Below are 16,786 nucleotides of genomic sequence, written 5' to 3'. Positions count from 1 at the left end.
AGCTGGGTCTCTGGAGTCAGGTCCACGTGATAACCACTGACGTGATGACCACTGCCGGCACCAGACTTGTCACCGTGTCTTTCTTTGTGAAGTTCATTTGTTCCTTTGCTGTTGTTAGATAGGGTCTTCTTGTGTAACTTGGACCAGCCTTTAACTCACTGTGCTCCCGAATTTCCCTACTGAGTGCTGAGATGGCTGGTCTGTGTCCCCACCACATCTAGATAGTACTTTTTAAAGTGACAGCTGTCGAATAGATAACTCCATTGAACGGGATTGGGGTGAGGTGGGGTCAGCAGGAAGAAGTAAAGACGAGGTCGGAGAGCAGATACCCTGATTGACTGGGCTCTTACTCCTTCCTCAAAGTTCTGTGGAGTGTCTTCGGCACACTCTCTAGCAAATCACACTCTCCTGTGTCGCCCTGCTGGGGCTGGGCGGTCTTGGGTCATGATGGAATTGCAGGTACAGGTTCTTTCTTTCCTCCCCTCTGAATCACAGTCAGGTGGGTGGCTAACAGCAGTAAGCACACGTCTGGACAATTTAAGACAGCGCTCAGAAAAAACAAAACACCACCTCTAACATTATTCATCTCATGACTGATCTTGCAAGAAGGGTAGGAAAACCCAAATGCTCTTAGATAACGTGGAACTGGGGTTGTAGCTCACTGGTGGAGCACTTGCCCTGAACCTGCAAAGGTTCTAGGTCTGATAACCTCTAGTGCCACAAAAATAACAATCACTAAACAAAATCACAGTTTATCCTTATAAAAATAATGTGCGGATGTGAAAAAAAAAAAAAAGACGGAGTTGTCTGTGTTCCAGTATATAAAGATCAAGGAGATAAAAATCAAGGTTCAGGGGCTGGAGAGATGGCTCAGTGGTTATGAATATTGGCTGCTCTTCCACAGGACCCAGGTTCACTTCCCAGCACGAACATGGTGGGTCACACCCATCTATTACTCCTGTTCCAGGGAATCCAACAACAACTTCTGGCCTCCTCCCTAGGCACAGAGATGCAGGCAGGCAAAGCATCCATACCACATAAAACAATAAACTTTTAAAAAGCCAAGGTCCAAAGACTATAAAAAGTATGCCACTTTTCCAGGGGGTATATTTTCATAAACCTCCCTGCCCCAGCCCATGCTGGGACCACAGGCATGTGCTGCTACACCCGGCTTTATGCTATGCTGGAGAAGATCATTCCAGAGCTTCTTGCTTGCTCTTGAGATACTTTACCAACCAAGCTACATCCTAGCCTGCCAAAAAAGACTTAAAAGATGGCTCCTACATTCTTGTCGGGTGGGAAAGGGCTAAGATTATGTGATGTGGTAGAATACACCTTTTTATACTTTGACTTATGAATCAGACAACAGTCAGCTAAAAGAGTCCATCTGTATTTACATTGTCAGATAAATTGGTGGCTTTATTATGTCCCAGCTAATCTGTGTTCTAAGTCCTGACCATTGCTTGCTAAAACATCCCAGAATCTGCCTTGCTGTGACCCCAGTGTGGATGCTAGCCTATCAGTCAGTGGAATGTGACTCCTATTCTTCCTACAATGCCTTGCCCGGCCACAGATGATAAATACTCAGTTCTGTTCTTAAGCCCTCAGGCTTTTCCCTTCCTCGCCCTGAAACATAAACTGAGCCAGCAACATCTGGAGCTTGACTCTGGGGGACAGGGAAGGCACAGAACTGTTTTCTGAAGACGGCCCCGTGGCTGCCTTTGCCTTGGGACTGCCTGGCGGCTTATCTGTTGGCATCTTGTCCACCAGATTGATAGTGTGTCTGGGTTTGTTCCAGCTTCGGAGTGGCGGCAGCAGAAATGGGTCCCACCCTGGTAGTTTGGAATGTTCAGATGTTGAGACTTGTCCTTCACACTGGGTTCATTCTTAGCAGCAGAGATCACAGGAGGCAAACAAATGAAATCCACGGAAGCCTTCCTCCCTCCTGAGCAGAGGCGAAGAGCGGAGAGGATCTTCGGGCATCGGAAACAAAGAACATCTGGGAGTGAGCCTTCCTCAGAAGTGTTCTGGAAGACAAATTCAAGCACACTCAGTCCTGCCACAGAAATAACTTCCTGTAATGTATTCATCCGTGCTCCGGTGTCCGCGGCTTAGCCTGCGTGGATGGAGCGGCAAGTGTTGCCCGCTCTCCCTTCCGTTCCTGCTTAGTACCTGGTATTTATGTTAATGAAGCTCGAGGCTGTCTTTGTAAATGGCACAGAGTGGGTGAACTGCCTCCCGCCTTCAGTTCTTGAATAAGTGCCGCGGTGGGTAGGTTCTGAGTGTGTGCTGATCAGGTGAGGGACTTGTTCTCCCTCCCAGCACGGCCAGCCTCGTTTGTATAGAGTTGCACACACACACAGTGAAAATCACCTTGTTGGCGGCTGCCGCATCGGAATAAGCAGTCACACTTCTTGGGGTGCTGAGAAAGACCGGTGACGGAGCTCAGATGGAGTAGGAGGAGAGCAGTGTTGAGGAGCCGTTGCTGGATGATGAGTTTGCGCTGCACCTTCCTCTGCAAGGTCAAGGTCACATCGTCAGGTGTGGCAAGACACGGCCCGCACTTGACTGTCTTCGGGCTCTTGTTCTCCTGCTGAGTGTGTGAAATCTGCACGTCAGCTCCAGAAGGCACCCATCTTGATTACCACACTGGGCACGATGCCTCTCTCCTGACTTCCTTACCTTCCTTCTTGTGCTCGGAGTCCCCAGAACTACATACATTATCCCAGCCATCGACCACGGAGCTTCATCATCTCCCGTCCCAACAGGTTTCTTTGTTTTGTTGGTTATTTGCTTCTTACCTATTTATAGGTAGGGAGTGGCGTGGGCATGTGTGGAGGTCAGAAGACAGAACTTGCAAGGAGTTGCCTCTCTCCAGCCACCATGTGTTTCCTGGGGGTTGGAATCAGGTGGTTATGCTTGGCAGCAAGGGCATTTACCTGCTGAACCAGCTTGTCAGCCACTCTTGGGTTCTTTTAGGGGGTGGAGTTTGAACTCAGAGCTCTATCCGCCTGCCTCTGCCTCTGATATACTGGAATTAAAGGCATTGGCCATCACATCACAGCCAGCCTGATGTTGGTTTTTCTTTAGCCAAGGATGGCCCGAACTCGCTGTGTTGTCCGGGCTGTCCTCAAATTGGAGGTAGCTCTCCTGAGACTGGGGGTTGCAGACGTGCACCCCCTAATTCAGGGTTGTTGTCCATTATTGACTTCTGTGATGTCGGAACACCACTCTCCCATCTGTGCTCCCGCCCCGCCCCCACCTCGCTTTGGTGTCCTCCCTCACCCAGTGACAAAGTGCTGCCTCTGAAAGGATGAACTTGCAGGATTTCTGATTCCATGAATTGATGCGGATAAATTATTAAGGAGCATTGCTGAGAATTCTCAGAAGAGATGTGCACTGCCAGCCAAATAAATGTCTGTCTGGCCATTTGACCAAGATGGCTTCCCCGTGGAGGGTTTGGTTAGGAAGCCATCTGAGTCTTAGATGAAGTTTTACAGTGACTGACCTCAAAGGGGGCAGTAGACTTCCCTCCAGGAGGGGAAAGCCTTGTTTGGTGTCATCATGTAGCCCTGGTTGGCCTGGAACTTGCTATGTAGACCAGGCTGGCCCCAAATCCAGAGGTCTGCCTGCCTCTGCATCTCCAGTGCTGGATTAAAGGTGTGCACCACCACCACGACTGTCCCCGCCCTTTTGAAGGAGGGGACGTGTGTGTCGGTCAGGGGACAGCTTTGAGGAATCACTTCTCTCCTTCCTGTATGAGTCCTGGGGACCAAGCTCAGGCTGTTGGACTTGGCGGCGGCACCCCCACTCTGTGATCCATTCCACCAGTCCTGTTCCTAGAACCGTCCTGCTCACGAGCAGATTCAGGGGTCCTCATGACCCGGAGTGAAAGCATGGAGTGGGCTGGGCTGATCAGAATGGTGTTTGGCACATCACCAGCCGGTGATCACTGTGGTTTGAGATCACTCTAAGGTACCAAACACATGGAGTACCCATCCCCTGGCACATCCATGTGCCTTTCCAGGGCTTGAGCCACACCCCCTGCGCGCGCGCGTGTGCGCGCGCACGCACACACACACACACACACACACACACACACACACACACCCAGTACCTTTTGTTTGTTTTTGTTTTGGAGACAAGGTTTCTCTGTCCTGGCTGTCCTGGAACTTGCTCTGTAGACCAGGCTGGCCTCCAACTCAGAAATCCACCTGGCTCTACCTCCCAAGTGCTGGGATTGAAGGCATGCGCCACCACCGTCCTCTGCCCCATACCTTTAACTTGATATTCCAGCCCTAGGTGTAGGTAGGTCTGGTTTCTCTTTAGCTTGGGTCCTCGGCAGGAGTCAGACCTGGGTCTGAATGGCCCTCCACCTGCCTGCTCTAGGCTTGAAGGGAAGATTGGTTCCCTTAGATACCTGACCCCCAGTTGCGTTCTCAAACCAGCACTTTGAATACTGACTTTTCCCTTTTCTTTGCTAACCCAGGCCTTGGCTCTTCCTGTGGCTTTCCAGAGTGACCTGCCCGAGCTATTAGCGTTCATTTTCTCTCTCCTCTCCTGCCAGGGCCAGTCTGTATAATGTGCTGTGCCACAGACCCTGTAGAGGGCATCAATGCACCAGTGCAGCCCATGTCTGTGCCATGCTGACCAGGAATTCATGAGCGAGTTGCTAGCACACCATAGAGTGGACATGGGATAAATGGGGCTTCTCTTTGCCCTTTCCTAAGGAAACCTGGGCTGAGTCCACAGTTCTGCCTCCAAAATAGGGTCTCACGAAACACAAGTCTTCAGGACAATAGCCCCTATGCATCTATCTGATCAGCACAGTTAGACAGGGTCAGTACCACAGCATACTAAATTCGCCTGAGGTGGTTGGTTCGTCACTGTGCTTCTGTATCTGAGATTCTTGTCTCAGGGTAACAGTAGAAATCTAGCTCCTCTAGCTGGCATCCCTGCCCCTGGGCTGTCCTGGCCATTCTTGTTGGATCGACTTTCCAAAGATGTTGATGTCTGTCGGGAAAGCAGCAGAAAGACAGCTATCCTCACACACCCCAGATCTCATCTGTCCTAGCAGCTGGCCAAGACTTTGTTTTCAAGAGAACATAAGTGAAGGCAAGAGAATGGTTTCTTTTGTTCAGATTTCCCTTCCCAGAGGCCAGTCCCGGGGGTCCCTTCACCTGCATTATCCATTAATACTCTGGATTCATTTTCCCCCCAATAAACAAGTTTTCCTGCCAAAGAAAATGCGCATCCTGATTGGACACAGAGCTGTCTTGGGGCCTTCTTTGGAGTCATGCCTTTCATTCCCTGAGTCGGCCCCTGTCTCCTTATGGGGTCCTTTTTTTTTTTTTGCTATGGGCAATAGTGTTGTGCAGGCCTAAGGCCCTTGACAGCTTTCTTAATTAATGCTTTACATGGTCGTCCAGCCTCCCCGAAAGCATCCTTCATTTCTGTTTGCCGCTCGGTTTCTTGAAGGTTCCTTTCCGTTCATCTTTCACCTCTTGCTTCACGCTCCGAGGACACATGTGGTTTCTGCGTACTACACAGATGTGCGTGGGGGAGGGAGGCGTGGCTGTGGCCTTGCACACTGCAGCTGGTGGACTAAACTCTGAGGTGGGGAGGGCACTTTCTCCAAGCAGGCAAGTCAGGGTGCAAGAGCCGCAGGCTTTGGGTTCTGCCCTGTCGTAAGGCAGAGTGAGCTGTTTCTGTTGTAAGCAATGGCTCCTGGCATCTGGGGGACCAAAATTAACGCTTGCATATCGGATTCCAAATTGAAATGTTAAGAAACAAGGAACCAATGACTGACAAGACACCCTTTACAGAGAAAAGATAAGGTGCACACGCGTGAATGCACACACGCACACATGCCTGGTTGTTGCAGGAGTCGTCAGAGTCTTAGCTGTGAGAATCTCGTCTGTCGCAGCTGCCCAACTCTGCCTTTGTACCTCTGGAACACAGTATATGAGCAGATGAGTGAGGTGGCTGGCTGCAGTTTGCCCACCCCGAGAGAGAAATCCACACACTACCAACATCCTCACACTGTGTGTGGGAACCGAGGGGCCTTCTGTCTCTACAGCCAGGCCCTGTGCTGAGTGTTGACGTCTGTCTCTACAGCCAGTACTAACGGAAGTGCACCCATTCATCCCGTTCAGAACTGTTTGGGGTGAGAAAGTCAGAGTTCTTCAGCGGCTGCATGTTTTGGCAAGAGAACCCTCTTTCTGTCTTCTGATCCCTACTCGTCCCCACATCAGGTAAATACCCCGGGTTTGCTTCTGTAACATTTTGTGCAGGCAGTCTGTTAAGCACCTTGGTTTCAGTGTGTAGTGACTGTTAACAGTGGTTCATTACCAACTTTGCCCAAGCCTTCCTCCCCCCAAAAATGAATTTTTTCCCTATGTGGTTCTTTCCTGAATAAATATATGCATTTAAGTTTATTAAACTTATTAATTATATTAAACAAATATACTGTTTAGTATATTTGTGAACTACAAAATAAAATGAACATTTTTATAGAGTTTGTATTTTTCGTACTCAGAATGAAAATAAGGTTTGATTTTAGTTGCTTGGTGAGTTTCTTCTCCTAGTCCACTCCCCTCTTTTGAGACCTCAAACTTGAACTTCAAGACAAGATGACCTTGACTCCTGATCATCCTGCCTCAGCCTCCTAAGTGTTGGGGTTATAGCTGTGCCACCACACTAGGCTAGGAATTAAGTTTTAAATGAACACAACATTTTATCTGAGAAAGGATGGCTTTATGAGGTTATCCATAATGTAAACTCATTTTACTGTAAGGCGGTAGAGGTTCAGGAAAATCCGAGCAAGCCTGGATTTTGAGCCCAGAAACCTGGGGTCCAGGTCCGTTTTGTTCTTACTGTAGTTCTAACTTACGGTGCATTGCTCTCCGTGAACGCTTTCAGATCGTGACATTGACTTGGGTTTGGGTTTTTAACTGCTTCAAAGAAAAAAAAAAAATCTTAACAAATTCAGACAAGGCGAGAACCTTAAACTAAGTCTGTGGGTTGGAGAGTTGGCGCAGCAGTCAAGAGCACTTGAAAGGACCCCGTTATTCCCAGCACCCACACGGTGGCTCATAACCACTGTAAGTCCAGTTCCGAGGGATGCCACACCCTCTTAGGGCCTCCGCTGGCACTGCGCACATACACACACACACACACACACACACACACACACACACACACACTGCACACACACACACACACACACACACACACACACACACGGACGGACGGACGGACGGACATGAGCTTCAACACTAGTACACTCGAAAGTAAATCCTTTTTTTAAAAAAAAAAAGAAAAGAAGTCTATTAGAAATGTGTAAGAAACCAGGGCCTGATTTGCTATGCTTCTGACTGGTTTGGCTTCTTCCCATCCATGCTTGAAAATGAACACGTGAAGACATGAGAGTCACATGATTTCCATGGTCCTAGATCCAGTTCTCCGTGCCAAAGAGAACTCCTGCACCTTAGGATGGCCACACTGGGGCCGGTCCACTCTTGTCAGAAAGGCCAGCCCTGACCTGGATTAGTTTTTGTTGTTGCTGTGATAAAATACCCTGACCAAAAACAAATTACAGAAAAGTTCATGTTGGCCTTTGGGTCTGGAGGGGGAGCTGGTAACGGCAAGGAAGGCATGACAGCAGGCATTTGTAGCTGGACACTGGCTTCATATTTCCATTCCTGTAACCTTCCCAAACAGCACCGCCCACCGGGGACCAAGTGCTCCAGGAACCAAGCCAACGGAGAGCATCTCCTACCCACCCCACCCTCCTCCTCATGGGCTCAGGGCCCCCAGCTGTCTTGGTGGCAGAGGCCACTCTAGATGGTCAGATGAGACAGGAAAATTGAGTAGAGTTGGTTTCTGACTAATGGTAGTTATAGCAAGCAGATCCACCCAGTAGAAATGCCCACTAAAGATGGCAGGAACCAAGTTTCGGATGACTTTTGTTTTGGTAGAAACGGGGGCTGGAGAGATGGCTCAGCCGCTGAGAGCACTTGTTGCTCTTACAGAGGACCCCGGTTCGGTTCCTAACACCCCGGTAGTAGCGCACTGAAGCCAGTCCTGAAGGATCCGACACCCTTTCTAACCTCTGCAGTCACCAGGTGTGGACACAGTGCACATCCATGCACACAGGCAATACACACATTAAAAAAATTCTTTTAAAGACGTTAAACTGTACTCTGAAGAACACTGAGTAAAAATCATTGTTAAAGTGTCCATGAGCCATAGAGAGTTAGAACTGCTCACGGCGCAAACCTGGCCACCTGAGGTCGACCTTGGAGCCCTTAGAGAGGCAGGCGGGACCCGTTCCACAGTGAGCCCTCTTGCCCACCGCGTGTGTGCCATGCCCAGGGCAGAGGCTGTATGTACACCCAAGAGAATGGAAAACAGTGTGAGTGCCCCACACCCTGCCACTGCCCGCTGTTTCTCACAGTTCCTGCCTCAAGTGAATCGGGATTGTAACAGGTGTGGGTGTGTGGCTGAAGGAAGGGTTCTGTGTGCGGAACTAAGATCCTCAACCAAGCGGTATTCCTACCCCTGTTTTGCATTTTTAATCAGTGAAACCCTGACTTACAAGGTTTTTTTGGTTGACTAGTGTGTCATGTAGCCCAGGCTAGCCTCAGACTCACTGTGTAGCTGAAGATGGTCTTGAACTTCTGATTTTCCCGCTTCCACTTTTTGGGTGCTGGGGTTAGCTTACTTGACACGTTGCTGGGGATTGAACCCAGGGCTCTTGTGTATGCTGGGCAAGCACTCGTCCAGCTCAGCTGCATTCTCAGGCCCTGACAGGACTCTCGGGTAAGCTATAGGTTTATTTCTTTGAAACTGTGTGCTAGAGAGGTATCCGCCTCCACGTGATGACCGGGGTATAGAAACTCGGGGATTGTGACGGAGTGTTTGGCTAAGTCCTGGAGCTTGCTGCTCTCATTTCGGTCCCACACGCCATCCTAGTCATTCTGGATCAGTGAGAGTGGATGATGGGGCTGTCCCTGCCACCTGTAGCCAGTGGGCAGTCCGTTCGACAACGTCCTTCGTGACGAGGAGTTGTGGGCTGAGGCGACTGTCCGTTTCAGGACGTGAAGAGACCCTGCAGAGGTTCGTGAGACCTGTGTTCCCAAAGTGACTTGTCCTGCTTTCACAGGCATCAGCAGGGAGGGTTTGGGAAGTGACGTCACGTGTCATCAGTGGTTTCTGTTAGCATGCTAAACCAAACCTTTTCTCAGCTACGAAATCAAAGCCCTGTCTCCAGACGGGTTAAGTCATCCCGTTTGAGCAAGTGGAGCCAATGCTGCCACCTTCCATAGGACTTTGTTGGTATAAGGCACTAAGGATGCGACTTACATAAGCACTCGGGGCACATTGCCAAAGCCGTACGGGGAAGCTGGGGATGGGCGCCTCTCCCCCACAGTCTTCGTGAGCACGGAGCTCGTGAACAGGGCTTGAGAGCACAAGGAAGCTCCCTAGCTGGCCTTGGGAAGAAGCGGCACCAGGTATTCATTCAGGGGCTTGATGGAGCCTTCACAGTGGCCTGAGGATATGTGGGTTATCCCAGCTGGAAGACTTCCTCAGCCTCAGCTCCCACACCCACAGGGTGTCGGTGGCAGATGTCTCCTCCTCCCCCCATTCACATGGAAGCTTCATGCCTTAGTAACAGTGCCTCGTTCTGGTTCAGGTTCCGTCCTAGGGACTGGAAAAACATGTGTATAAACATTCCATGAGAACTTTTGAAGATAACTAGGTGAGAGAAAGGTACCAGATATAGCAATTTATCCAGGTTTCTGGGTATTTCTTTACCCCCTGCCTTTCTACCACTTGTATGGGGGTGGATGACTAAAATGCCTATAACTTATCGTGTATCATTTCATGTTACCCCTAACATACGCCAATAACATACTTTCTTCTTTGTTTTGTTTTTGTTGTTGTTGAGACAGGGTTTCTCTGTGTAGCTTTGACTGTCCTGGAAACTCACTCTGTAGACCAGGCTGGCCTCGAACTCACAGAGATCCGCCTGCCTCTGTCTCTCGGGTGCTGGGGTTAAAGGAGTATGCCACCGCTGCCCAGCTACTAACATAGTCAGTTAGTCTGTTTAATTTTTGAGACAGGGTCTCAGATAGCCCAAGGTGACCTCCAGCGCTTTGCAGCTGAGGTTGACCTTGAACTAACTCCTGGTCCTTCTGCCTCCGCCTTCCTACTGCTGAGAAATGTGCCACCCTTCCCAGGTTTGTGCAGTGTGGGGAACTGAGCCAGGGCTGGTGCATCCTGTGTAAGCACCCCACCAACGGAGGCACGATCCCAGCTAACAAAATCATTGTTTATTTACTTATTTTTGAGAAAAGATCTTACTGTATAACCCAAACCCCAGGCTCTTGGCTCTCCTACATCAGCCTCCCAAGGGCTGAAGAATCACAGGAGTGTGTTGTTGTGTCTACCTCCAAAATTATTATGTATAGGTTTTGATAATTCTTGTAATTAGTAACATTATAGTGTCAGAATCGAGCTGGGTATGGTCACGTACACCTGTAATACCAGCATTAGGGAAGCTGAGGCAGGAGAATGGTGAGTTTGAGGCCAGCCTAGACTGAACAGCGAGAGCTGGTCACAAAAACAATGCAGGCATCCACAGAGTCCCAACCCGTCCTGGTTCAGCCACTAGCTTCAGAGATGGTTCCTTCCCCATTCTTGATCGGAACAGTTACTTGGTTTGGGAGGGCGGTGATGAGCTCACACTCGTGGGTCTAAGGCAGACATCTCAGCGAGTGAGCCATGGATGAGCTTGGCTTTGTGGGCATTTCCAACTTTTGTCAATGATTGATGGTTGTAACTTACAGGAATTTTTTTTAAACAGTGTTTTAATTGGAAAAGGCATCTGTCAGCTCCGGCTCCCCATGCCCACTTTTCAGAAGCAGGATGTTGAATGTGATCAGTGACACACACAACAGGTCTGTAAAATGCGGACTCTAGCCCTCGGATGACTCATCCGGCACAATGCAGTATATTTGTCAAGGAGACTGAATCATGGATGGGGGAAACTACTTCTCAGGCAGCCAGCTGGTTCTCAGGTCAGCCGGAGAGGTTCCATTTTTATCGGAAGCTCTAGAGTAGTGATGATGCTATTAGCCCGCACTCGGACTCCACCATGTAGCGGAAATGGCATCTCCGGGCAGGTACGTGCTGACGGTTTGCTTCAGGTCTCATTTCTCCTTGCTCCCCTCTCCATGTTTTATCTTTCCGGTGTTTGCTTGTAACACGTTCGTAAGGGAGAAAAATTATTCTCAAGAACCAGTGAGCGTGAGAATACTTGTGTGTGTGTGTGTGTGTGTGTGTGTGTGTGTGTGTGTGTGTGTGTGTGAGCACGTGTGTGCATGTGCTCGCCCCCATGCAAGGATAGGTAACCACTGATCTTCTGGTGGACAGAGCTTCTATTCTGAATCAGATAAAAATGGCTTTCACCCATCCTTTTATATTAATAAGTTTTAAAGATGCTGCTTGGAAACGCCTTGCAGGGACTGCAAACCTTCTAGGTGGGTAGCTTAGGATACTGAAACAATGAATAAGCAGAGGGGGCAGCTGAAGGGTATTATCCGGAGTTTAATTATGGATCTCTTTTGTTATCGGTCTGTTTGTCCCTCCCGCCACCCAGTGTGTGGCTTCATGCAAAAAAACTTTATCCCCTTCCTGAGTGGATAATGTTTATTTTTTGCAGATCACAATTTGCTCATACTGAGACTGTGCATTAACTTTTCCAAGGCAGAGGAAAAGGGAGTGGGGATTTGGTAGCAACATTTAATTATAGCTTACACATGACCTGAAGGATCATTCCACATAATTGAGAGGCTGTGGCTGCCTGTCCGACCTTCTCTCTTTCTTCACTCACTAAATTTAAACAATGCCCGGCTCGTGAAGGCACATGCCTCGTTTATTTGAGTATATTAAACATTCCTGTGTGTGTTGACAGAATGTTCAGTGTCTCCTCGTATTTTTAAAGGACACTTTTAAAGTCCTACTTATTAGGGACAGTTGCTGTAGTTAGTCTGTGTCTGTGTTATGTCTGCCTTGCTGGTCGGTCTGTCCACACTGGTTGGGTCAGGACCTATAATACTGCTGTCCACAGATTTGCCTAGGATGGTATTGGCCGCATAGTTCCCTTTGTGATGTAAATTCTGCTGTCACTTGGAGAGTATCAAACAGATCTGGAGTTACCAGGCTGGAGAGCGAGGCAGGCTTTGTTCCTGTTTTCTTTATTGTAATTTCTTTATAATGTTGTCTTGTGCTTTTTTTTTCTTTTTTCTTTTTTTTTTCTTTTCTTTCTTTTCTTTTTTTTTTTTTAAGTATATGAATTTTAAACTTTTGGTAAATATATTTCATTTATTAGTTTTCAGGACATTCAGCAATCCTTATATTTTGGAAGGAGTTTGCTTGGTATGTTCTGTTTGTAGATTAAAGCATGTGTTTTTCCTTTCTCTCTCTCTCTCTCTCTCTCTCTCTCTCTCTCTCTCTCTCTCCTTCCTTCAAGAATGGCCAGCTTGTTTTTCAAGACAGACTGCCGTTAAATTTCATTAATTTTACATTCTATAAATGAAAACCACCTGTTATGTCGTAACTTGCTAATTATGGTCAGGGGCGATAATGAGGAAGAACAGTGTTTGGGGTATGTGGGGTCTGGCTAAGAATTTCCTGCCCACATCTGTAGTGCTTATTTTTGTGTGCATATGTGTGTGTATATATATATAGTACACAGTTAATGGTAGCATTTGGTGATATTGAAAATGTTTCAGATTCAAACTGGGATCCCTTTTCCTTCTCATGAAGACTTTGTTTCAAAGTTAGGGAAGCTGTTCCGAACATGTTAACTTGACCAGAGTTCATATTTCTGGTAGCCGTAGAGTAAATGAGGTCCTCTAGCGTTTGAGTGAAAGCTTGCCTCAGTTTGGGGTTCACTTTGTCCAAAGTTCAAGTATGGTGGCTCTTGCCTGTAATTTCAGCATTCAGGAGGTTGAAGTAGGAGGACTGCTGTAAATTCCAGCCTAGCCTGGGCTACAGTGTAAGACTCTGTCTTTCTTTAAAAAAGAGGCAGAGCAGATGGATCTCTATGAGTTCAAGGTCAGCCTGGTCTGCATAGCAAGTTCCAGGCTGGCCAAGGCTACACAATGAGACTGTGTCTCAAAGAATAATTATATTTAATAATACTGTTTTTCTGTCTTGCAGAGGAATAGCTCATCTTCATCTAAGCTCATGGAAACGTAAGGTTCAGTTAGGTCTCACACACGCACACCCTCAAGGCCTGAGGAAAAGGACTCTGAGCCCCAAGCACTTCTTTTAAATCTCTTGATTTATTGGTGTTTTCTATGAAAATATCCTGTTTTCCCATTCTTTGTCTCACTGGGACTAGCCCAGGTGCCGTCCAGTTCTGCACATGACTGTGGCTGTCGCTCCCAGAGGTTCCATTGCTGTTGAGTGCTGTGAGCCGTCAGCCCAGGGCGAGCATGGCCTTTAGAGTTCTGAGAATAATACAAAGCCGCAGCCGGTACCAAAGGTCTTATCGTGTGGCTTAGAAGTGGTCAGTGGGTGTGACCGAGCTTGCTGCCCGTGTTGAGAGGCAAGTGCTGGGCAGTCACGTGTGTAAGCACTGACCCCCAGGCTCAGCTCTGTCCTGTCTTCAGCTCCACTCCAAAATCCACTTGATGGTGGTTTGGGGGCCATGTTTTCTCAGCCAAGTCCAGTGACATAACTGGACAAAAGATGTTTTTTCCCCTGCTGTTTCTTAGGAGGTGGCAGCCAGGGAGAGCATTTATTCTACGAGATCACAGTGTCCAAGGTATCTTAGTGGGACAGATAGCTTCCCAGTCTTTACTGGTTGGAAGACTCCCCTCCTTTTTAGGATCTATTAAAGTTATATTCACACTTAAAGCGATATGAATTCAGTAACTATTTCATAAAAACAAGCTAATTTAAAATCACTATAGACTGGCTGCCAACATTTAAAAATACTCACGTGCTTTGGAGAGTCCTGTGTCTGCAGTCTGCCCCTGCTGTTCCCATGTATGAGTGTGTGCTGAGAACATGCCTGGCTCCTACCGGAGGTTCACCTGTGCGTTGTCTGTGTTGTGTCGTCACACTCGTCCTACATCTGGAGCACGTGTCCTGCACACACACACTTGGAGGCAAATCCAAGCCATTTTTTTAAAAAAATGGTTTTCTGTGTAGCTCAGGCCAGAGACAAGCATAGTGTGGGGTTCTTAAGGCGCAAGCTCCACTCTGAAGAGCGTATAAGTGGGGTACATGCCACTGTGGACGATGGCTTTTCCTGGGCACTCTCTCAGTCAGAAGTTTGCTGTCGGTTGGTTGCATTGGCCACCCAGACTGTCTTGGGGTGGATATGGACACATGTAGCCAATCCTTCAGACGGAGGCCGGTACCTTAGCTCTCTCAGGAAGAGCTTTTGGCTTGGATTGCAAGAGGAGCCTTCCTTGCTACACCCTCTGAGCGTGGTGCTGGGACTCTTGTGGAAGAATTTCCGTGAGATGCTGTCTTCAGAATCAGCCCAAGAGATAACTACGTTGATTGCGGTGTTAACTCATGCAGATGTAAAGAATGGAAATTCTCTCTCTTTCTGTCTCCCTCTATCCATCCATCCATCCCTCCTTCTCATCCCCTCTATCCTTCTCAACACTCCTCGGTCGCCTGCCATTGCTCTGGCCCTGTGGGCCCTGCTGCTTGACTAGGCCTCTTGAATTCCATTAGATGAGCACAAACAGCATGTGTCACGGGCTGCTCGGGGAGGGCGATGAGCAAAGTTAGTGTCTGTGGGTGGGCATGTGTTCTCATCACATCGCCAAAGAGCTGCAGTGTGCAGAATCTGGCAGGAACTTGTTCCAAAGAGAAATCAAGCCAGTCCCTTTTTTTTTTTCCTGCCTTGAGTAATATTAAAAACACAGCTAGCTCCCATGGAGAAGAAAGGAAAGCGTTAGAAAATTCTTGTAATTGTGTTTAGTAATCTTTAAACTGAGATTAGAAGAAATAAAAAGGGTCTAATCATAAAGATGTCTGGGGGCGGGGGCTCCTGTCGATTGCATTATAGACATGGTAAATGTTTGTTGTGAACACTATTGTCAAGGCTGGGGAGATGGCTCAGTGGTTTAGAGCACTGGCTGCTCTTGCAGAGGACCTGGGTTCAGTTCCCAGCACTCACATGGCGACTCACAATGTAGTTGGTTGCTTTTATTACTCTTTGGCCCTTTGGGGGACCCGCTACTCAGCTCCCAAATAAATCACACGGAGTCTTATTCTTTATAATGAATTCCCAGCCTTAGCTTGGCTTATTTCTAGCCAGCTTTTCTTAAATTATCCCACTTACCTCTTATCTCTGGGTTTTTATCTTTCTCTGTTCTATATACCTTTCTGTACTTCTTTCTCCATAGCTGGTTGTGTAGCTGGGTGGCTGACCCTGACGTCCTCCTCTTCTCCTTTTCTTGTTCCTTGAGCTTCTCTCCCCAGAAATCTCCTCCTGTTTATTCTTTCTTCCTGCAGCCCCGCCTAGCCTTTCTCCCACCTTGCTATTGGCTGTTCAGCTCTTTATTAGATCAATCAGGTGTTTTAGGCAGGCAAAGTAACACAGCTTCACAGAGTTAAACAAAAAAACATAAAAGAAGCCGGCCGTGGTGGCACAGGCCGATAATCCCGGTACTCGGGAGGCAGAGGCAGGCAGATCTCTGTGAGTTTGAGGCCAGCCTGGGCTACAGAATGAGTTCCAGGAAAAGACTCCAAAACTACACAGAGAAACCCTGTCTCGAAAAACAAAAACAAAACAAAACAAAAATAATAATAATAATTAATAAAAGAATGCAACACATCTTTGCATCATTAAACAAATGTTCCACAGCATAAACAAATGTAACACATCTTCAACTAATATTCCACAACATCTCAACCTCCTGGAACTCCAGTACCAAGGGATCTGACACCTCTGTGGACACTGGGCACACATGTGGTATACATACATACATGCAGACACTCACATAGTCATAAAATAAAAATAAGTAAATCTTTATTTCTTTTTTTTTTTTTAGAATGTTGATGTTTAAGAGCTTAGAGGAATGTGTTAGTGCTCATGTCATTTAAAGTCACTACTTAACAAGTTGGAGTGTGTGTGTGGCCTGCCTTGCACACGGAGGAGCAGAGCAAAGGCAACCTTGGCCTTGGCCTTGGAATCGGTCCTGCGAATGTGCTAAGTGTTTCCTTTGTCACAGTGGTGAGGTTCCCTCTTTAAAGACTTTGGGGGATGTTCCTCAGCTCAACCCAGACTTTCGGAACCCAGTTCAAGTGGATCCCTTACCTCTCCAGGTACCTCTTGTCTCTGCGGCGGAACCCAGGATGCAGGTCCAGTGAGATGGTTCAGCAAGCAAAGGCGCTGGGCGGCCGAGCCTGAGGACCCACTCGGCAGCGGGAGGAGAACCCACCCGTGGGGGCTGTCCCGTGACCACATAGGCGGCGTGGCCTGTAAACCCCCCATACACACAAATAAATGCTCTTTAACCCCAAAACTTAGAGCTTATCACTGTAGCTGCTTTTTAGTGTATAGCACAGTAACCGTGATTATATGCATGCTGGATCTCTAGAACATTTTCACCTTGCAAAACCTGAACACCACACATGATAATTGACTCTCCCTTACCCCCTCTGCCCCAGCCCAGCCCAGGGTAACCACCATTCTGCTTTCTGTTTCCATGACTTTGACTGATGCATTTGGACAACAATATAAATA

The 16,786-nt window shown here is 47.9% G+C and overlaps 1 protein-coding gene across 2 annotated transcripts in view; it reads left to right on the top strand.

Annotated features, from left to right (window-relative positions):
- The window catches only part of Spred2 (sprouty related EVH1 domain containing 2), a 103,210-nt gene that overhangs the window by 46,350 nt on the left and 40,074 nt on the right, over positions 1 to 16,786 (top strand). Inside the window, exon 1 of one of the 2 annotated variants that reach the window (XM_028884541.2) lies at positions 10,491 to 11,189. The exons of the other annotated variant lie outside the window; for it this stretch is intronic. Within the exon in view, the coding sequence (XP_028740374.1) occupies positions 11,173 to 11,189 (17 nt within the window). The 5' untranslated portion in view covers positions 10,491 to 11,172. Of the gene's footprint in view, positions 1 to 10,490; positions 11,190 to 16,786 lie in introns of those variants that run through there. 2 annotated transcript variants of the gene reach the window in all.

Source organism: Peromyscus leucopus, chromosome 10, assembly GCF_004664715.2.
Source record: "Peromyscus leucopus breed LL Stock chromosome 10, UCI_PerLeu_2.1, whole genome shotgun sequence".
Classification (NCBI taxonomy): Eukaryota; Metazoa; Chordata; class Mammalia; order Rodentia; family Cricetidae; genus Peromyscus; species Peromyscus leucopus.
This window is presented reverse-complemented; position numbering and strand designations above follow the sequence as displayed.